The sequence below is a fragment of the Corythoichthys intestinalis genome, chromosome 10 (genome assembly GCF_030265065.1).
Source record: "Corythoichthys intestinalis isolate RoL2023-P3 chromosome 10, ASM3026506v1, whole genome shotgun sequence".
Taxonomy (NCBI): domain Eukaryota; kingdom Metazoa; phylum Chordata; class Actinopteri; order Syngnathiformes; family Syngnathidae; genus Corythoichthys; species Corythoichthys intestinalis.
The window spans coordinates 6,748,314-6,773,930 of record NC_080404.1 but is presented as its reverse complement, the minus strand read 5'-3'; the positions used below and the strand labels follow the sequence as shown (position 1 = coordinate 6,773,930).

The 25,617-nt window shown below is 41.4% G+C and overlaps 1 protein-coding gene across 4 annotated transcripts; it reads right to left on the bottom strand.

Moving 5' to 3' along the window:
* vstm4a (V-set and transmembrane domain containing 4a) lies at nt 1-25,617 on the bottom strand. 4 transcript variants are annotated; one of them, XM_057847501.1, is made up of 8 exons: nt 25,470-25,617; nt 22,905-23,360; nt 9,508-9,561; nt 9,311-9,418; nt 6,653-6,686; nt 6,422-6,570; nt 4,163-4,221; nt 1-3,675 (listed from the first exon to the last, which is right to left on the bottom strand). In XM_057847501.1, the coding sequence occupies exons 1-8, from the start codon at nt 25,516-25,518 to the stop codon at nt 3,520-3,522; spliced, it is 1,065 nt and encodes a 354-aa protein (XP_057703484.1). In that variant the 5' UTR covers nt 25,519-25,617; the 3' UTR covers nt 1-3,519. The 4 variants fall into 4 exon arrangements, with proteins under 4 accessions (XP_057703484.1, XP_057703485.1, XP_057703487.1 ...); XM_057847502.1 differs by having other exon boundaries at nt 1-3,672; XM_057847504.1 differs by lacking the exon at nt 9,311-9,418.

The following is a 25,617-nucleotide window of genomic DNA, read 5'->3' as shown; positions in this document are numbered from 1 at the left end:
TTTTACTGGATTTTGACTGATTTTGCAAGGCCCTCAGAAAATTCTGTTCTATTGCTATATAAACATGGAACCCACCAAAAGAAAGATTAGACTCTTTTCTTTCAGCAGAAAAAAAAGTTAGTTTCTATCTTTTTCCATTCTTTAGAAATCAGCATTAGAAAATAGCTTGGTTTGAGCAATTTTCCAATTTCTGATGAAAAAACAGAGAAATTGAGCTTTTTGTGAAAGCATACATTTCAAACAAAACTTTGACTTTAAAACAGCTATTTATTGCTTTTTTGACATCCCAAACATCTGAATAGTGTTTTCCTTTTACAAAATAACATAAACAACAAGACATATAGAGCATTTGACCGCAAAGTAGCAATTTATTTACACCTAACTAAACTACTGAACTATTGAACTATTTGCACACATAACAACGAGGAAGACTCTAGGCTGCTCCCGGTTGAAGGAGGTGGCTCCCAGTAATCTGATGAGTCCGGATCAAGATCGGTCTCACTTTTTTCATCATCTTCATCGTTGGTTTCAACCTCAGCTCAGGAGTAACACAACGAGAGCTCCGCAAAAACGCGTGTGGAACCTGACACTTTTGTGGCCGTCACCGTTTGCCCCATCAAGATATAATTATTTTGGATCCTTTTTTGACGATAGTTTCCTTTCCTTTTCAAAACACTCCTCCAGTGTCGTTTGCCTTTTTTCCCCCGATTGTTCTCCACATTTTTCTCAAATTCTCACGCGTCTATACAGGATCCCTCCTACTTCCATTTCCTGACTATTTTTCTTGACTTCCTTTCTTGGCCCGGGATGTGTTCTTACAAAATGCGCTACTGCCCTCCAGTGGCAAGTTTTATTGCTTTAAAATGAGTTTTGAATATTGTGCATTGCAGTTTAGGTGCAACAGAACCTAAAGATGCCTCTTGTAAAAAAAAAAAAAAAAAAACGTAAAAGACGTATAAATACGTTTTTGGGACACTGAAACAATTAAAAATAGAACGTATTTATAAGTTTTTGGGAGCAAATGAGTTAATCGTTTTGACACATTGTCAACCTTAGAATGGTCCACATACTCATTTTAACTCATTGGCTGCCATCGATGGCAATGGACATCCACTCCATTTGGACAGGATAGGGCTGTCTTTGCTCGAATGATGGATCGATGTCTGTCACCGTCAATTGTAGGGCCTCCTGTTTTAATTACGCTCTTTCCTTTGTCTCCAAAGGAATTGAAAAAGCCGGACCAACTCTGTTGGCATAAAATACTGTTCAGGAGGTTCAAGAAGTAGGCAGTTTTGACCATTATGCAGTAATTTAGCCCTGTCGAACTGAGTAAATGCATTTTTAATATTTCAAATCCCATTTAGCACAAGACTGTTATATGTCATGACCATACAATTTATTTAGCAATTGGGGAAAAATACTTAGAAAAAAATATCCTTTTATTATTATTATTATTATTTTATTATTATTTTAATATTTGAGTAAAGAGATTAAAACAATGATGACATTTAGATGCTCTCTGTCACATTTTTTCATTTTGAATCCTTCCCCTAAATGGGCTGAATTCTAAATCAGCTGAAATTGTTACTCTGCCGACGTCATCACCCAGATGAAGACGCTAGAGCGCTACAATGACAAGCGGGGCTAGACGGCATATTAAAAGACTCATTTCTCGTTATCTGCACTTTGCCAAATTGTTGCACATAGTCGAAACGTCTCAAAATATGATTTTAATTCACATAAAATGGTTATTTAAGATTTTTTTTCTGTGACACAAATAAAGCATGTTTATTTCATATTACACACTGTATTTATGTTCTTGAATAAAATGGACCACTTGGATGTGTGCAGAAGTGATCGATATATTTATTAATTTTTTTTAAATCCCGTGCTACAAAAATGAGAGACCTCGGATTGAGGAAGAAGGCGGATGTGACGTTAATGGGATACATCATCTTCACTATACAGCATTACTGTTGTATGCAAAAGGACTGCGGATCCTGCTGATTTTGCAGATTAATTCGTTTATTATTCAAGTCACCCCAGCCCAATGTGATGCAGGCTTCTGTTGCTACACCACCAGGGAGAGTGGGGTGAGCCTTTCTGGATTTCAGAAAGATCCTCTTCCCTGCGATGAATGGGCAAAAAAAAGTATGAAAATGGAGCGACCATTGGACAGACGAGGAAGTGAATAAGCTAGGTGTTTTGTATTATGTCAAATACTGGGATCATGGCACACGCTTTAATAAGGAGGTGGCTCGCATTTTGTGGATGACAATGCTCTCTGTCCACCGAGAAGGCAGGAGTGGCCGCCTCCTCTCATCTACGATTCTCGATTGTGTAGAGACTTCGACCCCCTTTACATTTATTCATAAGAATTTTCAACGAGAAAAACCTCTTTGTCTGTGATTGCACTCGGTCAGCTTTGACAGCCACGCCAACAATGCAGGCCCCCTTTTAATCGGCCCCGCGCCAGTAAATATCATTCTGAAGTCTATGGTTTCCAGTTTAATTTTTGTTATTTCCAGTTTGCTATGTTAATAATTGCAACGTTTGTTTACCGCTTTTCGTCTTATTGCGATGAAAGAGGAAATGACGATCAGCTCGCCATGATATATACTGTACGTCATCAGCCTGTGAGCTGTTACCCGGAAATTAATCAGCTGCTTTCCTACATCCCGCGTTCCGGTTAAGTCCCGGACACTATACTAGGACGCGACCTGGTTAATGTCCGTGTCAGTCGACCCGGAAAATTGCTTTCAGACATAAGGGCTACCCATTTAAATCCCGGGACTTAACTGGAGTTCAGCGTATCTCTGAAAGGGCCATCTATCAGCATTCACGTTAAGTACAATATCTTGTTTTTTACTTTATTTTACGTATAATACATGTTTTTGATAGTTATTTGGAGATGTAGGGGATATTTAGGGGTACTTAAATGGTTAATTCCGACTTCCGCGAAAATCCGGCTCACATCGCCACAGAACTCTTTCGTAACCTATAACTTGTAAGCCCTCTGAACCCCAAAGGAGTAACATATAGTTTACACAAAGAAAATGGATGCGTATTCAGTGTGACAAAAAAGTCACTTGATCATTTTTCAAATTTATATAGGAAACATATTTTACATGGGCTTACAGTATATGTATGTATTTATTTAAGGGTTCTCCCCACTGTAAACTACAGATGAATGGAAAAAGCTGAGGCTTGCAGTGTCATGGAAGAAAAGGAGCACTGACAATGATTTCTCCCTTGAGCATCCACTCAGCAATAACAGAGCATTCTTGTGAACATCTGGCTCACAGACCACAGATGCACACAAAGCAAACAATAGCATAAGACCCTTAAAAATGGTCTGTGTTCAACTTGAACCTGGAACTCCAAGGCACGCAAAGACAAAATCGGCAAAAACAAATGATATTGGTCAGGCTGCATGTTTATAAATACTGTGGAACCCATTCAGCTCGTCCTCTCCGGGAGGCAGCGGGACATCCATGCATCCAGATCTGGCTGCTGTGTTTACAGCTGTTTCTCCTGGAAGAGGATCTGAGCATACACCGTGTCTGGGTTTGAGGGCTCGAGGTCGGGACAGGTCGAGGCCGGGGGTTCGACGGTCGGTCGGACCAATTCCAGTTCCGCGTAGGTCAGACTCTCCTCCTGATGTGCTCGAGGCTGCTAAGGGGACAAGAGGATTTAGCTAAAGCTAATAACTGATTTTGCTTTCTTCAGACCCCCCGGAAAACAATGGTCTCCACTGAAAATATAGTCATGGGCATTCAAAGAATTTTTGTAAGAATTATCCTTGCATGGGAGACTCTGTACTGTAGTTCATCACAAAAGGCAAAAAATGTTTAGAAACATTGGAGTAGTTTTCTTCCGTGAGAACTTACTTGACAGTTTAATTGTAGAAATAAAACCAGTGAGGCGCCCTAAATAAATAATTGTGTTTGAGAAGCAATAGAGATAAATATAATTATCACGCTCATAACCAAATGAAGAGAGAGCAATAAACTCCTGTAGACAATCACGCAGTCATGAGACAAATTCCCTCTTGCGTGTATTTCGGCTGAAGCAATTTTATAAGCACCTTTTTTAAAATGATTAAATTAATTTCCTGCTATTACTGACGTCACAAGAGGAGAGGTGGAAGATGTTGACTTACAGACCGCCTTGGAGCCTTTGACCTTTTGGGCTTCTGGGGTCTTTTTGAAGCCACAGGCACTGAAAAGCAAAATGTAGAATTTAAGTCACCGGTCATGAAATGTTAACTTTTTTTCTTTCGCTGCTTTTTAATGGTCAGGTCAGGTCACCTTGAAATATACACTGCTGGCCAAAAGTATTGGCACCCCTGTAATTCTGTCAGATAAGGCTCAATTTCTCCCAGAAAATGATTGCAATTACAAATTCTTTGGTAGTAATATCTTTATTTATTTTGCTTGCAATGAAAAAACACAAAAGAAAAAAAAATCATTATCATTTTACACAAAACTCCAAAAATGGGAGTATTGGCACCCTCAGCCTAGTACTTGGTAGCACAACCTTTAGACAAAATAGCTGCGAACAACCGCTTCCGGTATCCATCAATGACTTTCTTACATTGCTCTGGTCTCTGAGATTTGAAGGGTGCCATTTTCAGATCTCTCTACAGGTGTTCCATGGGATTCAGGTGCTTTCGCGCAAACCTTTTTCTAGTGCTTTTTTAAGTGTATTTTGGGTCATTGTCCTGCTAGAAGACCCATGACCTCTGAGGGACACCCAGCCTGCGCACACTGCGCCCTACATTATGCTGAGAAATTTGTTGGTAGACTTCAGACTTCATAAAGCCATGCACATGGTCAAGCAGTCCAGGGCCAGAGGCAGGAAAGCAACCCTACAACATCAGGGAACCTCTGCCATGTTTGACTGTGGGGACCGTGTTTTTTTCTTTGAAGGCCTCGTTTTTTTCCTGTATGTTGTATGTTGATGTCTTTTCCCAAAAAGCTCTACTTTTGTCTCATCTGACCGAAGAACATTCTTTAAAAACATTTTTGGCTTTCTTAGGTAAGTTTTGCTGAACCTAGCCTGGCTTTTTTATGTCTCTGGGTCAGAAGTGGGGTCTTACCAGGTATCCTACCATAGAGTCCCTTTTCATTCAGACGCCGACGGAGAGTATGTGTCGTCACTGTTGTACACTCGGACTGCAGGACAGCTTGAACTTGTTTGGATGTTAGTCGAGGTTCTTTATCCGCCATCCACACAATCTTTCATTGAAATCTCTCGTCAATTTTTCTTTTCCTTCTATATCTAGGGAAGTTAGCCACAGTGTCATGGGCTTTACACTTATTGATGACACTGCGCACAGTAGACACAGGAACATTCAGGTCTTTGGAGATGGACTTGTAGCCTTGAGATTGCCCATGCTTCCTCACAATTTTGCTTCTCAAGTCCTCAGACAGTTCTTTGGTCTTCTTTCTTTTCTCCATGCTCAATGTGGTACACACAATGACACAGGGCAGATGTTGAGTCAACTTTAATCCATTTTAACTGGCTGCAAGTTTGATTTAGTTATTGCCACCACCTGTTATGTAACAGGTGCTTTTGTCTGGCCCATTCTTGGAGTTTTGTGTAAAATGATAATGATTGAATTTGTTTTTCCATTCTCTTTTGTGTTTTTTCATTGCAAACAAAATCAATGCAGATATTACTACCAAAGCATTTGTAATTGCAATCATTTTCTGGGAGATTTTGAGCATTACCTGACAGAATGGCAGGGGTGCCAATACTTTGGGCCAGCACTGTATATACGTTTTCACTACTTTACCCCGTTGGTCTACTGTATATAACCTGTTTTGACCATTGTATGTGTAAAGGCCAGAAACGCCTATGACCATGCCTGCTGTTTCTGTTGAATTATCAAATATGAAACTATTCAGTCTCATTTTTTTGTTGAATGTTTATCCTAACAAGTTGAATAAATATTATCAAGCTTCAATACTGTTCGTTGAGCATGTTTGGTCTTCAAAGGGACATCAATATTACAAATTTTGACCAAAACTAATTGTGATTTTTTTGAAGGTTATGGTTTCCTGAAAAAAGGGACCCAACCAGGCCATTGTGAACAAAAAGGCAATATCAAAGGCATGCAAAATCGGACAAAAGGGTTAACTCCTTTGCTACCATTGACAGCGATAGAAGTCAACCATTTTAATTTGGTTGCCTTTGATGCAATCTTACCAAATACAACACTGAAACTAAGAATATACAACAACAACTTCACCGGTTGGATGTCTGTTTTTGTCAATGGCAGTGAATTAGTTAATTTCCAAAACGATGAAGAAATCACATACAAAATCTAAAATGTAAGTTGATTAATTGTCGTGGAACTGGATTTTGTTGTGGATACATTGGCCACGAAAACATTTTTGAAACTGTCGGTTTTTACCTTTCTCCGGTGTTTGTGGTGGTGGATCCTCAGGCAATTTTGGGGGTTTTAATGCCACTTTTACATCACTTTGATGCTTTGTGTATTTATTCTGTGGTCTTGGAGAGGAACTTGAAGAACTGCTGGTGCTGGTTACCGTTTCTCCGGAGCTGTGTGGAACAGAGGAGTTGAAACTGAAAATGGTATTTTACATCTCAATTTTCAAGAATGAAAACAAGACACTGATCATACCTGCTCTCTGGACACTTGACTAGAAGATAACTTGCTGTTGAGAAACAAACAAATGGTGAATACGCTTAAAATATATATATTTATTAACTACCTTTCATCCTTTCTACTGCTTCTTTGTCACTTTTTGTGACAGGTGATGATATTTAAAGTGGCACTAAAGTTTCTTTTTTTTGGAACATGATTGTATATAACCTGTGACGCAATTTTACCAGGTTTGCACAATCGTTTTGTTGAAGGTGCGTAGACTGTAATTTTTCAAGCTTTTTTAGTTGGTTCTTTGGAGTTCATCGACAGACGTGCGTCTGACAGGACCTAATTTAAATACTCTTTGCTTTGATTGGCCGTCGGTGGAAAGCTCATGGGCACGTGTGACTTTGGCATATTGCGGAGAGGCGGACTACAATCGTTCTTCAATGACACCAACCGTCATTATTTCACAATTATACAAATATAAAATATCCAATCAGTAAACACACTCGCTTCAACTGGGTTCTTTGCACCCAGATGGGAGTACCTCAGCCAGGAGAACGATTTTAACAGGACTTTCTGATTCCAAAATGCTTAGATATTACTTTAATAGTTGTACTTATAGAAAACTTTCGCTCACTTGATGCCAACTCAAGTTAAGCGTGGGGGGGGGGGGGGGGGGTCAATCGAAGACAAGGCGAAGAGGTCAACCTTTGCTGGTACATAAGCCAAGTAAAGTGCTTCTTTGCCGGCTACACGGCAAACACCGGTGCGGGGGACAAAAATGTGGCAGGAACTGGTTGCGCGACAAAAGTACTGTATTACAGTTTTTCTCAATTGCTTTAGGACGTTTCTCAGTTCAGAATTGAAATTCTCAAAGCTACTTGTTCAACATTGCATAAGTCTTTACATGCAAAATGGATGGACATGCTGTCAGAACACGTCCACATGTGTGTGCTTATTTCTAAACATTTGTGTTACTTATTTTACATTACTTATTTTAACCTGCCAAAACTTGTGATAGTTTGGGACAATGTGGGTTTCCAACCCTTCAACATAATCAGGGAAGTGTTTGCAACCCACAAAAGAATGGTAACGGAGTTCCTCCCACCATACTCCCCATTCCTCAATCCCATTGGATATTTAGTTAGAAGTTTAGTCGTGCCGATTGTCTTATGTTCACATTTCTAAATTTTGCTTTTGTTGTTTTTTTTCTTTGTGATACTCACTGCTGTATTTTGCTTTCTGCATCGCAGTGACATGATCTGTCAAAAAATCTTAAAAACAGTTAAATCATGTCCGGCATAGACTTTAAAATGATATTGACGGGTCAGATTCAAGTAGTGGTCCATCCCACAATCCGCTTCAGTTATTTGCAGTTGGTCACAGCGACACATGCAGCGATCCAACGCCGGATTTAGTTTGAAAATGTACGAAAGCTGTACCGCATACAAACAGGACGGATTGTCTCAGGATTCGAGACATGTTCAAGGATTCAAGGTAATTATAATATTTCTCATACCATGCATGCATTTTGAAATGTTGTGAAAAAAAAAATCAATGGGAGAAATTAGCCGCTACTGCGTTGGCATCATAGTTCACAAATTTACGTAAAATAAATGCTAACTGCACGTGTTTTTGTTGTTGTTGTTGCTTTTAACCAGGAATTGAGTCTGTTTTACGTCCATATTTATAAAGAATTCGGGGATTAAAGCATTTATTCACAAGAATTGTCACCGGAAAAGCTCAGTTTACATCAGGCAGCCACTAGCTACATTCACTAAGAGACTAAAATAGTACTTCGACATATTTACGTACGATAAATGCTAACTGCACTTTTTTTTTTGCTTTTTTTGCTTTTAACCAAAAATCGAGACTGTGTTCCGTCCATATCTACAAAGAATTCAGGGATTGAAGCATTTATTTAAAAGAATTTTCACCAGAAAAGCTCTGTTTACATAAGGCGGCCGCCACATTGACTAACAGACTAGCATCGTATTTCGACATACTGTATTTACGTAAAATAAATGCCAATTGCACGTTTTTGTTTTTTTTTTGCTTTTAACCAAGAATCGAGACTGTCGTACCGCCATATCTATAAAGAATTCGGGGATTTAAGCATTTATCCACAAGAATTTTCACGGGAAAAGCTCCATTTACATAAGGCCGCCAGGACATTGACTAACAGACTAGCATCGTACTTCGACATATTTACGTAATATAAATGCTAACTGCATGTGTTTTTTTTTTTTTTTTTTGCTTTTGAACAAAAATCGAGATGGTCTCACGTCCATATAAATTAAGAATTCAGGGATTTAAGTATTTATCCACAAGAATTTTCAACGAAAATAGTTCTTTGTCTGTGATTCCACTCGGTCACCTTTGACGGTCACGCCAACAATACAGGGCCCCGATTAATCGGCCCCATGTCCTGTCAATACCATTATGAACTTTATGCCTGTTTTATGCAAGAAACAGTTTGAAATATTAGAACGTGACTTTAGTGCCTCTTTAAATGTTAATCAAAGCATTTCTGTATTGCTTAATAATACTTTTATGACGACCACAGATGAGTTTGATTTTATGTCTCCTGTTATTTGTCAGAAGTTGACCATCAGATCTTCTTTGACCTTAAATGCTCTATTATTCCAAGATTGTTTAATATGAATTGGAGGGGTTAAATCAAATGACCTTTGAGCCTATGTCTTCTGTAGAAATACTGGATGGTCAGTGTGAGAGTGAAGAGGAAGATGGAGAGCAAGCCCAACGAGCAGATCAGCACGGCACACACATTCACGTCTAGCAAGACAAACACATGGAACAATAACATTAAAAGCCAGCCATTAATGCTGCAGGAACAACATTGGCGCCAAGGGCCCGGGGAATACCTGATAACAGACGCCAAATTCCTTCGCCTCTACGAGCCTCTAGTGTAAAATGCACTGGTGAGAGGAGAGGAAAGACAAAAACATTGAATGAGGAGAAAATGATCCAGACTAAGCATCTTTGTAAATTGCTGTTTTCTGAAGAAACGGACCCACTAGAGGCCAGACAGCCTCTGTGGTTTCCAGAAATATCACAAAAGGCTGACATGAAGGGTGAGTGGTGCACACGCACACGCCATAAATGAAGGAGGACATTGCAGTGCATATGTGTCAATGAATGATGTGGCGTGAACAGGCCAGGGGTATTTAGCAAAAGGTTGAGGAGAATGAATAAAGGCTACGTACATAAATGACTTAACCTAAGCACCCCTTAATGACTCTTTAATATGTCTTTTAAATGCATACGCCGCATAAACTCATAAGATATATCAACTGTGATTGGCTTGTCACATGTGAATATGGCCCTAATAAATGTCACAAGAGCAAGAAATATATGTCTAGTCAAATTACACTTTTGGCCATTTTATTAGGTACATTTTGAGCTCTGATGTGTTAAAAAATAAATAAATAAATGAATTTATAATAAATAAATAAATAAATAAATAAAACAAAATATCTGCCTTTGTAAGAAAACAAAACAAAGAAAGCTGAAACCAGTGATGAAAGGGCCCTTTTTCATTGTTAACCCTCAAATGGAAATAATTTAGCATCAGTCATCTGTCTAGGATGCCTGGTTCTGATTGGAACTCATTTGAATGTATTCCCTTGTAGAAGTATATGAAATAGTAAACTGGGGAAAAATACTTAGATAAAAAGAATATCCTGTAAAAATATTGGAGTAGAGAGATTGAAACATTCATAACAATTTCCTCCTCGTATTTTTCTCGTTCTAAATCTTCCCCCCTCAATGGGCTGAATTCTAAATCAGATGAAATGGTGACCCTGCCGACGTCATCCTCCAGCTGGGTACGCTACAGCGCTATAATGACAGGCAGGTCTAAACGGCAGATTAAAAGACAAATTTCTCATCATCTGCGCTTTGCCAAATTGTTGTACAGTGTATCACAAAAGTGAGTACACCCTTTGCATTTCTGCAGATATTTAAGTAATATTTTCATGGGACAACACTGAGAAAATGACACTTTGACACAATGAAAAATAGTCTCTGTGCAGCTTATATAATAGAGTTAATTTATTTCCCCCCCAAATTTTTTTAACCCCCCCCCCATTAATATCTAAACCTCGGCAACAAAAGTGAGTACACCCCTTTTGAGAAAACCTACATCCCTAAATGTCCAAATTGAGCACTGCTTGTCATTTTCCCTCCATAATGTTATGTGACTCTTTACAGGAGTGCTGTCAGCATTGGTGCAGAGATTGAAGAGGTGGGGGGATTATTCCCACCTTGCCTGGTATACCAGACTCACCGCTGTTCCAGCGATTGAGTCTGGCGACCGTCCGGCGGATCAAATTCCGACGGCGGAGCAAGCCACAGCAAACAGACAGTGGAGTGGACCAATCAGCGACAGGCAGACGTGACGTTGTTAAAGCGACAAGTAATTAGCGTGAGCGGAGAATGGAGAAGTTTATTCAACATGGCTAGCGCGATCCATATTGACTGTTGTCAGTGACTTGTTTCGATGTGTTTTTGGTAATTTAAAACTGGTTTTACCGCGGATTGGAACATATTCTCGGCTCTCCCATTCGCCATCTGTATTGTTGTAGAGACGACTTTCGGCGTGCAAGAGTGACGTTACTCGTTAAGAACAGGTCACGCAAATAAACAAATTTGATTGGATGGTTGATTTTGTACCTTGCTCGAGAGGCCGTTAATGGGCTGGGTCCCGGACTATTTCTCACAGTGTTTGAAAAATACAGGGAGAATAGTCTGGCTGTGCCAGGCAAATTCCCACCACCATGCTTGACTGTAGGCATGGCACACTTATCTTTGTAATCCTCACCTGGTCGCCACCACACATGCTTGAGACCATCGGAACCAAACAAATTAATCTTCGTCTCATCAGACCATAGGACATGGTTCCAGTCATCCATGTGCTTTTTTGACATGTCTCCAGCAAACTGTTTGCGGGCTTTCTTGTGTACCTTTTGTTGCCAAGGGTTTAGATATTAATGGCTATATTTTGAGTTATTTTGAAGGGAAAATAAATGAACTCTTATAACTTACATAAGCTGCGGGCTTTCTTGTGTACCGTCTTCAGTAGAGGCTTCCTCCTGGGGTGACAGCCATGCACAACCGGTACGGCGTATGATCTGAGCACTAACAGGCTAACCCCCCACCTCTTCAATCTCTGCAGCAGTGCTGACAGCACTCCTGTAACGAGTCACGACATTTTGGAGGGAAAATGACAAGCAGTACTCAATTTGGAGATTTAGGGATGTAGTTTCCAAGGGGTTTACTCACTTTTGTTGAAGGGGTTTAGGTATTAATGGCTATATTTTAAGGGGAAAATAGATTAACTTTATTATATGAGCCGAACACAGACTACTTTTCATTATGTCAAAGTGACATTTTGTCATTGTTGTCCCATGAAAAGATATACTTAAATATCTGCAGAAATGCAAGGGGTGTACTCACTTTTGAGATACACTGTATATAGTCGTATCGTCTCAAAATATGATTCTAATTCACATAATCATGCTATTTAAGACTTTTTTTATGCTGTCGCAGGCACTTTTAATTTAAGACATTTTTAAGACTTTTTAGGGACCTGCGGGTACCCTGATGTTTTTGCACATGTTCCCTGTATCTTAAAAGATGCTTAAGTAATTAAGTACAATTTTTTTCCCCTGCAAATGCAGATTCCAAATTTAGGAAACAGATAGAGCATTTTGTTTGCCCTTCAATGTCAGCCCTTGTTTTTCTGCTTCTGTGGTTTGTGCATGTCAGAAATGCCTGCGGTCTCGTGGCTTCGTCAGTGGGGCACTGGCCTGAATGTAGGACAGGGCGTCGGCAAATGCCTCTGCCATGCGAAGGCACTTAAATGGATCAAAGTACATAAAAGCTGCAGCAGGCCCGCATCATATAGATACACATCTCTGTGGCAGCATCAAACCGCAAAAATTGTAGCGCACAATAATTATTTTGGTTCAGCTTTGTTGTGGTTGTGGATTTGGGTGAAAAAAGGAATGTTCTCCTGAAGGAGTCCTCAAAATGCTGATGTCATGTTCTTCCCAGTTTGTGAACACAGCAAGCTCAGCAACAAGCAACCTCACTCGGCTCGAACTCATTCACAGGGTATTATTGTTGCCTGTGGTTTGGCTGTGTGAGCTCATTGTTTTTATATGGAAATACCACAGAAATGGGGTGACCCACACACGTACATCAAGGGATGGGCACGACTCTATGCTAATGATCAAGCTACAGTTTAGCACTGTATTTGTTTTTCCAATCATTGCTTCTTTTCCGTTACATGGATTTCATGCGTGCGGCCCGTAGGGATGACCTCCAATCCCACACAATAAATTTTCCATGCAGTAATAGCAGAGTTCCCCCTTTTCTCCATTCCAGTTGCTCTTGCCAATATGAATGAGGAATCTGTGTTTGACTTCACTTGCTTGCCAGAATCAACTGATGATTAAATAGTTGCTGAAAACAGACAGCACTCTTAATTGAACCCGACATGCCAGATTGCTAGATTTGTATGTGAGTACGGATTAGCGACAACAAACAGTGTTGCATAGCTCCTGTTATATCTCAATATTCAGCATTGCAGGGGCCGACAACATAAATGGCCCAGTGTCCTGGACGTACTTTTAAAACCATCAAGGCCACCAGAGTGAGGCCAGTAAAAATAATGTGTCGATTTAAAAAAAAAAACAAATCTTATTTCACTTTAATTCCCAGGGGTTCCGTGTTTTGATGACGTTACGCTATCCCGATAAAAGACTAACCTTACAATCTACACAGCCAGCCATTGCTCTCCGTGGGGCGTAAACACACCTCGTTCGCACGTGAACACTTATTACTGCTGCTGATTGATTGTCAGTATCTCAGTACCCACCAAATGTTATACCACAAGAAGACATGTTTCTGAAACCCCCAGCACCCGGCCAAGCACCGGGAGAAGAAAAGACCACTCAAGACAGAAGAAATCAGTTGAGGGAAAGTGAAATCCAATATGAAAAGAAAAGCGAGAAAAAGTTTCAGCCCCAGCAGCGAGACCGCCGGGATTGGTGATGATGAGACATCTATGATGAGACAAGAAACATGGTTTACTATGAGGTGAGCAGATCAATGCCCACATGCAGTGGTATGAAAAAGTATCAGAACTTTTTAGAATTTCTCACATTGCTGAATAAAATCACCATCAAATGTGATCTGATCTTTGTCAAAATCACACAGATGAAAATACAGTGTCTGCTTTAACTAAAACCACCCAAACATTTAAAGGTTTTCATATTTTAATGAGGATAGCATGCAAACAATGACAGAAGGGGGAACAATAATTAAGTAAACCCTCTGCCTAAGGAGACTTAAAGAGCAATTAAATTAAAGAGCAATTGAAGTCAGGTGTGTGTCTAACCACTGATGAGTGGCTTAAAGATACCCTGCCCACTATAAAATACTGAGAAGCATTGTCTGATGTGCATCATGGCTCGGTCAAAAGAGCTGTCTAAAGACCTGCGATCAAGGATTGTTGATTTGTATAAATTTGGGAAAGGATACGAAACAATCTCCATAAATCTGGATGTTAATCAATCCACAGTCAGAGAAGTTTTCTAGAAATGGAAAGAATTTGGAACTGTCGCTTCTCTCCCAAGGAGTGGCTGCCCACCAAAGATGACGCCAAGAGTTCAGCGTAGAATACTCAGAGAGGTAAAAAAAAGAACCCTAGAGTGTCTGCTATAGACTTACAGAAATCACTGGCACGATCCAATATCTCTGTGCACACGTCAACTATATGTAAAACTTTGGCCAAGAATGGTGTTCATAGGAGAACTCCACGGAAGAAGCTACTGCTGTCTAAAAAAAACATTGTTGCTCATTTAATGTTCGCAAAAAGGGACTTGGACACTCCACAGAGGTTTTGGCAAAATATTTTGTGGACTGATGAAACCAAAGTTAAATTGTTAGGGAGTAACACACAATGTCATGTCTGGAAGAAAATGGAACAGCTCACCAACATCAACACCTCATCCCCACCGTTAAGCATGGCGGAGGGAGCATCATGATTTGGGGCTGTTTTGCTACCTCAGGGCCTGGACAACTTGCAATTATTAATGGAAGAATGAATTCAAAAGTTTTGCAAGAAAACCTGAGGCTGCCTGTCAGACAGTTGAAGCTAAAAAGAGGATGGATGGTGCATCAAGACAATGATCCAAAACACAGAAGTAAATCAACTTCAGAATGGTTTCAGAAGAACAAAGTACACGTTCTGGAGTGGCCAAGTCAAAGTCCAGACTTGAACACCATTGAGATGCAGTGGCATGACCTAAAGACAGTGATTCATGCTAGACATCCCAGGAATCTGACTGAACCACAGCGGTTTTGTAGAGAAGAATGGGCCAAGGTTAGTCCCGATCGATGTGCCAGACTGATCCGCAGCTACAGGAAGCGTGGAAGCGTCTAGTTGAAGTGATTCCTGCCAAGGGGGGGAGGGCGAACAAAATATTATGGTTCTCTTACTTATTTTACCCCCTTCTGTCATTGTTTGCATACTATTCTCATTAACATATGAAAACCTATAAATGTTTCGGTGGTTTTAGTTCAGTGCTTCTCAATTATTTTCTGTCACGCCCCCCCAAGGAAGACGTAAATGTTTCGCGCCCCCCCAAACTCTCTGCCGCCACTGTAAATAGTATCATTTGTCTATAAAATTACTATTATAAATACGCATCTGCCTAACATTGTGTCCTTTTTTTCTAATAAAGAAAAAAAGTAACATAGATCAACTTATAATAAAGTATAACTTTATTAACATTGTTTTGTTTGTAACAGAGAAGACTTGACGTGCATCAATTTGCCTGAATTTTTTTTTAAAATTCACATCCAAACTAAAAAATACACTCAAGGTACATTTTTGACCATTTGATACAGAAAAATAAAATGTAATAAAATCAGTAAATAATAACAAATTAAAATTGATTAGAAACATTCACTCATGAGGACAATGTGCCAAAAAATTTGACCGAAAAAACAAATCTGAATAAAAGAAAAAGTGTCCTTGGACAGGACAGTTTTTATTTTTGCTGCTCACTGTATTTAGCTCCTTTGCAATGGTGTGGAGTTATTTTGCAATGAGCATGCTAACAATGCTCACTGGTTTACTGATATAACACTGACAAAGCAGGACGATTGTTGGCAATATTCGGCACGTTTTCACTCAAAAAAATCAAGCGGCTTAACAATGAGATTGGGGTCTAATGTCTTTAAGTGGCGTCTTAATTGATTTGGCTTCTGGCTGTCTGCTATAATTATTTTTAGACACAGTAAAGAGTGGTCTTTCATCATCACCCACTGTATTAAAAGTCAAAGCTAAAAGGCAAACGGCACGAAAAAGCGTATTCACGGCGGCCGAGGAAGAACCGTAGGTGAGGGCTGTCGTCGTGACGATCCCAAGCCGAAAATGGCACTTCTCGGGCGGCGACGTGAGAACCGGTGTTCGGCCATTCCTTACTACGCGGCGAAACGTCCTACACAATGCTCAGGGGGCTTGCGCGTGCATCCACACGCATGCGCACATCGGTTAGAAGCGGCGAGTACTCACTATTTTTGTTTTTATTTAGTTATTTAGAACCTTTTCACTGCCTCAAAGATACTTTTTGCATGTATTACCCTCTCATACTTTTAACCATTGTGTTTTTTTTGTGTTAGCTTTGAAGCAGTTGACCACATTAGTCACGTAGCGTATTTAAACCGTCCTTATTGGATATAACTACATTTAAGTATTTTCTGCAGGCATTTTTTTAGTACTTTATTCCTGTATGCATCTAAACAAAACAAGTTTAGAGCGCACGGTAGTACTTTAGGTGTCAAATTCGACTAATGTAGTAGGTTTCGCCGATGTAGCATATTTTGGCAGAACACCGGACAAGACAGTGAGTCGCTGCGTGAGTGAGTCCGGTCGGAAAACGGCTTTCGAAAACGGCGGTGGCACACTGCTCTTCATATCTGTTGTCTGTGTGTGCTGAGTGCTCTTCCTTAGTTCAAAAATACTGCGCGCACTCTGAAAATGAGAGCGCCACTGCCACCTACTGAGTGGATGTGCAAGTACACTTTATTCCAGTACGGCAAAAAAAAAAAAAAAACATGTTCCCCGAGGTCACATGCGCCCCCCCTGGCATCGCTCTGCGCCCCCCCAGGGGGGCGCGCCCCACTATTTGAGAAGTACTGTTTTAGTTCAAGCTGACACTGTGTTTTTTCATCTGTGTGCTTTTGACAAAGATCAGATCACTTTTGATGGTGATTTTATGCAGAAATATGACAAATTCCAAAAGTTTCAGATACCTTTTCTTACCACTGTATGCAGACAAGTAAGTTAGAGAAAAGTTAACGAGTATGAAACCTACGGTTTGAACGTAACATGATAATTCATCTGCACGACTAAGGAGAAAATAGTATTGTCATAATGACGATAGAAGATTAATCAAGCTTGAAAATTGTTAGCCATAATTGCCTTGGTCATATCTTTGACTTCTAAATTGTTGCCCTGACAACTGAGCCAGGGGACAATTCCAGAGGGCGGTAAGGGGAAGACAGGAAAGAATCGCCCGGGCACGGGGCTCTCCTGCAAGCCCGCCTCCCCTGAAGCTCTCAAGAAAAAGTGTTGGCCATACTGGAGTGATTATGGATGTGATTATACAATTGCAATAGGATTATTTGCACTAGATTCATGTTTTTGCACTGTTTTGATGCACTTTTCATTAAATCTACCTGTGTTTTTAAATGTTATTTACTGTATGTTATTCAAGTAAGTTGTTGTTTTTCGTAATTATTGGGATCAATAAGGCTAGGTTCATACTACAGGTCTTAATGCACAAATCCGATGTTTTGCCATATGTGTTTTTTTGGCATGCCCATTCAGACTGCCTTTGTCCATTGAGACCGTTCAAGTATCACGCATGCATGCGCACTAATTCGCAGTCCGAAATGCGCTCAGGAAAGAGACCCGCATGCGCAGAAGCATCAAAACAAATTACACATGCTAGCTTTATGTCATTCCAGAGTGATCATATTTTGATTTCCAAAAAGAGGACACAAATAACAGACATTAATAATCCCCGTTTAGTCTTATATTCAAAGTTTATATGGACTGATAGAACGCATATACGCACACACGAGCCTTGACGTGTGTGTGTGAAATGACGTGGGTGCGTCAGTTTGCACCGACTCAGCCATGTGTGCAACAATGAAATATTGCTCATTTGGCGCACAGAATGAAAATCGAAAATTGTAAGGCTTAATCTTTTCTTCATTTTATTTTTTTATGACTGTGGTCAAGCCCGCTTTGTGCTTAAAAGCTGAGTCCAAGCAATGCCTACATGGCTGCCATCCTCCGTGCCTCTTGCTCTTTGCTGACGTAATTGTTGCATGAATTCCGATTTGGGAGTCTTGACAGTTCAGACCGCCAGTCACGTTCTGAAAAAATGTGGCCCGGATCGGATTTGAACCACATACCAAAGTGACCCCGATCGGATTTGAAATGGTCCACTTCTATGCGACTTGTCCCATTCAGACCGTCAAGTTAATGCCTGACTCGAGTCGGAAAAACACGAAAAAAAATCGGATTCGTGCATTAAGACCTGTAGTATGAACCTAGCCTAATTGACGAATTGACTTGTGGCATTGGCTAATTTCCCTTATTGCTGGGGCCGGCAACCCAAAATGTTGAAAGAGCCATATTGGACAAAAAAAAAAAAAAAAACCCAAAACAAATATGTCTGGAGCTGCAAAAAATTCAAAGCCTTTGGCAACACATGCTGTATGTATCTATATTAGCCTACTATCAACATGAATAAATTGGCTAAAACTCATAATGAGCCTTCATGATTAAATGTTTATTTTCCCTGCAGTGCATCCTACAGAGAATGATCCACATTGTGACCACTCCGTTGTTCGATACCACTTCAAGTTTAACTTCATTACAATATTAATCAATTAAAAGAATGTTTGTCCTCCTACAGAAACCATATTAAAACAGAAAATATATTTCCCTCCCACATCTTTTTTCATTGTTCAATAACTTCACCATTTTTGAAAAAGCTCCAAGGAGTCACAAGAGCTGACCCCCGCTTTATTGCCTACCCCTACATTGTATTAAGAAGCATTTGTGAATTAAATACTTATTTTTAAAAACAGTTTGAGATTTTAGAATTTAATAGTAGAAGGGGTTAAATGCTTTTGCAGATGCAGTATGTTGTCCAGTTTTGAAATAACTAACTGCTGCTATGGGAACTTACTTAAACTGTTCATTTTACAATCGGACAGTTTTTCTTTCATCTAAAACTCAAACTACTTGCTGGCTCGCTCATATTTATTTTTTCCTTGGTGAGGCCACAATTACATTTGTCTTGGGGTTTGGCAAGGTAGCGTTGTGAGACACACCTATTCTCATATATCCAGCCTGTCAATGTTATTTCGGATCTCAGAATACAGCAAAAACTTGCATTTCTGATCAATACGTTGGTTTTTTGTCAAGCAAGCCTCTTTAGAGCTTTCATCCAAAAAATACAACGTGAAGCCTGAGGCATACAGTGTTTCATGTCACAATGGGTTTTGACATTTGGGACTCTCAATATTATGTATAGCAGGGGTCTCCAAACTGGTCCTCGAGGGCCGCTGTGGGTCCTGGATTTTGTTTCATACCGATCAAGCACAAACCTTTTAACCAATGTGGTTTCTACTACAACAAGCAGCACCTGACTGCAATCTACTGATTACACTCATAAAACACCAGATTGGTGAATAGGTGTGGTCTTGTTTTGTTGGAGTGAAATCCTGCACCCACTGCGGCCCTATGTGGAAAAGCTGGGAGAGCACTGGTGTATAGTATGTGTGTGTTCGTATACTTTCGATCACTCACACAGGAGATAATAGGTTTGGTTACTATGGGTGTAAAAATATATCGATGATGGGATTGATACATGGATTAAAGGCTCTTGCATCAAATCGAATCGTGGTAGACTTTTTTTTTCCTTTTCATTTAACCTGTCCTGTTCAGCTGCTTGACACAAAGAATGGGAATCTGAGTGTCCTATCGGTCTGAACAGTTTTAACGTATCACATGGGAGTATGATATACTCCCAGAGAGAAAAAGGAGGGGCGGGGAGAGTCAGACAGAGATGTGATTAGGTATATGGTTCTATACTTGTATCGCGCTTTCCACCTTTCAAGGCGCTCTACACTACATTGCCATTCACCTACTGGTGACACAGCAATGTGGGGTTCAGTATCTTGCTCAAGGATATTTAGGCGAGTTCATCAGGGCAGAGAATTGAACCCACAACCTCTAGGTTGTGGGACAACTACTCTACCACTGAGCCACGCCATCCCATCAGTGTGAGGTGTAGAACCCAGTATTATGTGAATCACTTGTAAGTGTGGATATGTTTTCATCCTATTCAATGCTGCCTGATCACTAATCCTGGCACTGTGATAGTGTGATAGTCCTGCAGTCAAGTGGAAATGCTGCATGGGAGCCAGACCCGGGGCCACAGCCCCTCCCCAGTCAATAATAGGGGGGCAAGCCAGCACAGGCCACCTCTCTTCCTGCAAGGGGGCCGCTGCCCCCCCCCCCCCCCCCCCCGGACCACCTGCGCGCCCATTAACCGGCTTTTAGGGAAGGAAAGAGGGGGCACACCACCGCCCCCACCACCAACCGCTATGGCTGTTCGATTAATCAATTTTGAACCGAAACCGACTTTTCTGGTTAAAACGATGTTAAAATCATTTAAATCAGTATGTTCAATTTTCAAAACCACACCGTCTTGGTTACTCTAAGCCGCCGTAGTTTCCACTGCATTTCTGCTTCCTGCCATGAGAGCGCAGCCAACTTTGGACACAAATTGCATAATGCCATGAGTAAGTGGTGTTATCTCATAATATACTTAAAGTATTGTTGTACAGTATATGTAGTAGGATAGCAGTGGATTGTCAAATGAAACATGCAGCCTTGAGGGGGTCCGGTTTGGTGACCTCAGCATTGCATCTCTGCTTTTTGCAGATGATGTGGTGCTGTTGGCTTCATCAAGCCTGTGGTGCTGTAGCTTCTGCAGTAATGCGGACTCTGCACCGGTCCGTAGTGGTAAAGAAGGAGCTGCGCCGAATGGCGAAGCTCTCGATTTACCAGTTGTTCTACGTTCCTACCCTCACCTATGGTCACGAGCTGTGGGTCACGACTGAAAGAATAAAATCTCGGATACAAGCCGCCGAAATAAGTTTCCTCTGCAGAGTGTCTGGGCTCTTCCTTAGAGATAGGGTGAGAAGCTCGGTCATCTGGGAGGGGCTCTGGCATATGGTACGGATGCCTCCTGGACGCCTCCCCGGAGAGGTGTTCCGGGCATGTCCCACCGGCGGGAGGCCCCGGGGACGACCCAGGACACGCTGGAGAGACTATGACTCTCGGCTGGCCTGGGAACGCCTTGGGATCCTGCCGGAGGAGCTGGTTGAAGTGGCTGGGGAGAGGGAAGTCTGGGCTTCCTGTTAAAGCTGCTGCCCCAACGACCCGGCCCCAGAGCAAGCGGAAGATGATGGATGGATGGATGGATGGATGGATGGATGGATGGATGGATGGATGGATGGATGGATGGATGGATGGATGGATGGATGGATGGATGGATGGATGGATGGATGGACCACAAGTATGAGAGTATATGCGTGTGTGTCTGTCCCTCTGGCTCGTTTTCCTGTCAAGATTGCCACTACCAGATTACAGTAAACACATGCCATGTTTTATGTTTTAATACAATAACATATTTTGGTAAAATGCATAGGTCTACATTTGAAAATTGAATCTATAAGCACATTGCCATTGATGTGTTTGACCTACAGTCTCATAAACCTAAGGGATCATTCTGTTTGTTACCTTCTCTGGGGCGCATATTTGTGTTTGTTTAGACAAGGTGATTGCCACCTTGCATATTGTTATTATTGAGTGGCCGTTTTCCACTAAACATTCATTTATCTAAGTAAGACCAGAGAGAAATATGACAGCACCTCATCCTGTGCCTGGCTATCTACTTACTTCAACTGACTGACTTGATTAACTGGCTGGCTAGCTGGTTGGTAGACTGACTTGCTGGCTGACTATTTGGTTTACAGACTGACTGACTGACTTACTGAGTGACTGACTGACTATCTTTTCTCATGTCTGATTTTGTTTTGAGTGGTACATGCATTTTCTTTTTCCATTATCACTTTAATTAAGAACAGAACTGGAGTCTGTTGTATAAATCAATGCTCTTCATCCCAAGGGATTGTTCGCTATGTATTAGCAGACTAAAATTCACTGACACTTTCAGTTCTAATAAGGAAAATATAAGTTTAAATAGAAGACATTTTTAATACTTTGTCATTATTTTCATTTTGCCAAGAAATTGTCATCGACATCGGAAAATTGGGTTTGAGAGAAAATAATCGGGATTTTCTTGCAAAATCAAGCAGCCCTACCAACCAGCCACTGCCGCAACCCCCCAACCGACACGGCACACCGTGTGACCCCCGTGGCCCCCATGGCCTTGGGCAGGACAGGATCCTCACCCAGAGTGGGTGACACCCCGCCGACCCACCGGCACTCAGCCGGCGACCCACGCCGGAGCCCATGGAGTATGCCTGGGCAGAAAAGAAGGAAGGCAGAAGCAGGAGAGCCCTGACAAGCCGGTGCGGGGTGACGTGTCACCGGAGGCCCCCCCACCCCCCCACACATACACACACCTGCAACTGGCAGCCCAGGCGAAGAGGAGGCCATGCCCCGCCCTATTACTATGGCTGCCAGGTGCCCGATTGGCGACCATTACCCAGCACCGTGATGGAATTGTTTGGGAAGGGTAATGCAGTGTATGCATTGGCAAACTTTGTAATACTGTCAAATATAGCATTGTCCTTCAAGGAATGTGTAAAAATACATCTATCTGGATCGCGATATCGATGAAATAAGTAACAAATAATCAAATTGATGGAAACATAAAACGTTGCTCAACATTGTCATATCTTAGGTATTCTTTTGTATTTCAAAGAAGTTTTTCAGTCAAATGTCTCAAATGTTTCTGCAACAAATATGTCAAAAACGTCTAAAATGCTTTGTATTTTTTTTTTATGTACTCATTGTATAATAATGTACAGTATTTAATCGATCTGAGCCCCTTGAATTGAATCAAATTCAAATTGTGCCGGACTTCTGTCCTAAGAATCGATATCATATCGTACTGTCACGATGGGTTACCTGTCAGCTGTGTGGTGCTGCTGCCATTGGAGGATGCCCTCCATATGTTCCTGTACTTTCTTATCTCATGCACTCGACACGTATAAAAGCCCCGGTCTGTCCCGCTCACGTTGAGAATCACCAAACGGTACGCTTCTCCTTCAATTTGCTCGTAAAGACGAAACTTTGGCTGGGAAAAGCCACGCGTGTAGTTCCCGTATAGCTTGATTTTCTTGATGCCCATCTTGACGATGAGGACCTGGGAGGACTCAGGAGCAGTGGTGGGAGAAGGAGACGGAGGAGGTAAGAGATGCACGGGGCTATGGGAGGTCTGAGGGGAGAAGAACCAGCGGAGGACCAGAGTGCTGGTGCTTGTCTTTCTCTGGGAGACCAGGCAGGACAGGGTCAGGTTGTCCCTCTCCGTTGCAGAGACGACAGGTCCGGGGATCACCGTCACGTTCAAGGCATGACATACTTCTGTTGACAAAACACACAAAGAAGTTAAAGATTGAAACCCTAGGATTAGGCATAAGTACTGTTCAAGGGCAATATTGTAAAGAATTATATATTTTCATGTTTTAGTTGCTTCTTGTTGTTCTGTTGGACTTGGGGCGCTTTCACACAAGATCAAGAAGAACAGGGTCCGGTTGGAGAGCGAGATCGCTGCAACACTTGCAAATAAGTTGTTGAAACATTCAGCATTCACACTGTGCCAACCGAACTTTCCGAATATCATCACGTGTATGAAAGGCCCACATTGATTGGACAAATAAAAGAGGAAATAACCTCCTTCCTGGGAGAGAGGGACTGTGGAGCGTCACAGAAGCAGCACATAATGTAGCATAGCATTATTTTTATATGTTAAACTGTATATAGTTTTTTTTTATTACTGTCTGTAATTTTGAAATGATAACTGTGCATCTGTATATGTCAATTTTTTGTCAGCTGACTGTTTTGTGAGGCAGAGATTTGTATGCACGTAAGTTCCAATAAAAAAAAAACAACAAAAAAACAACAACAAAAAAACAAAGACTTAATGTAGCATAGCATAGCAAGTCACCACTCGGCCAGCGGCAGGGTCACTCCCTCCTGACTCATTACCGAGCGAACTGGGTTATATAAAAAATACATAGTGGAAAATTAAACCACGGAAGGAAACCGCATGGTACCCCAAGTCACACAGGCGGGCTAGTGCTCTCACTTTCGTGACTTTTTGGACTGTCAAATTGTCACCACTTCCAGGAAAATGAGACTCACAAAACAGCCGCCCCGAGAGGCTCCGCCTGTCTCGGCCAGTCACTCTCACATGGTATGTTCAGCAACAGCATGCAAAACACAATTGCCACATTAAAACCCGATTCCGTGTATCAAATGCAATTGCTTAGCGCAGCACAACAACATTTGGACATGGCCTATCATCTGTCATCTTGCCATTGTTGATTTTAAATAGCGTCCAAGGATGTCCTGCGTGTGCCGTCACAGCCTCACAGCTCCATGCTGTGACACGGCACATAAAGTAGCAAAGCGCACCCTGCTCTGGTTGCATTCATTAGCGAAGGAGGGTGCAGTTAAAGCGGACCGAGACCCAAGATTTTTGAGCGGACCAGAGTTTGGTTGTTTGGTCCGAACTGGAGTTCGGATACGATACGCGTTCACGTTTACAAAAGGAAGCGGACTATCTGACAAAAAGAACTCTGGTCCGTTTAGAACGGACCAAACAGTGCTACTTTGAAAGTGCCCTTAAATGCATCTATGAATAACCTTGACATTAACATTAGTGCAAGGTTCCTAACAATTGCCATAAATACAAAAAAATAGGGCACTCCATTATTTCTTTTTTTCTCTTGCGTATTTGTCTGATTTATATGTTTTAGGTCAGTTGTGTTCCTTCTGCTTTAACGTACTGTATACAACGATTTCCGGCCAGAGCAACATAATCACAGCATTTTGTTTACATTTCCACTCACAGCGGATTCACGCCGCTCCACCTCAAGCGATTATGTTTTTCTATAATTGGATGAGGAAATGCGGCCCAAGCCTAACCTAAACTCTTCCCTGGCGTGCTGCTGTTTTGCTTCCCTGCAGGTAGTGATGTTTTGTTCTGCAGCCAGCTGGGTCAGCTCACTTCTTGTAGAGACACGGAGTCTGGACACAAGATGTGTGATAGAAAAAAAAAATAAAAATACCGGTGGGAAACTCAAAACTGCCTTAAAAACAAAACAACAAGATAACATGGAGCAGATGCCAGCCAGTATTGCTTTGGTTACGTTGGGAATCTCCCTGAGTGTCCTTGCATGATCCCAATATGAATGTGAATTATGACAACAACGTCAACTACGTAGATTCTCCCAAACTTAATAAGGCAAGTAAACCAAGTTGTGGAATGTCAGCTTTTATGATGCGTTCTCTCGAGTCAGTTGTGAGCACTGTGACAATGATCACGTTCAACTTGAGTATACTGCTGTATTTTTTAAAACTATACCTATCATTTTAGGTTTCATGTCTTGCATCTCTTCTGTAGTCGTTGCATGCGTGCTCAAGCCAACCCTGCCGTCTATGTCATTGCAGTAAATGAGAAAAACCTACCTATGAGAAGAACTTTAGTCAGGACCAGCAGCACTACAGAGATGTACATTGTCCTCTCTCAGTGAATCCATAAACCCACAACACTGCAGTGTGCGTAAACAAACAGAGCCTGACAGCGCGACCCAGTGCAGCCTTTGGCCACATTAAC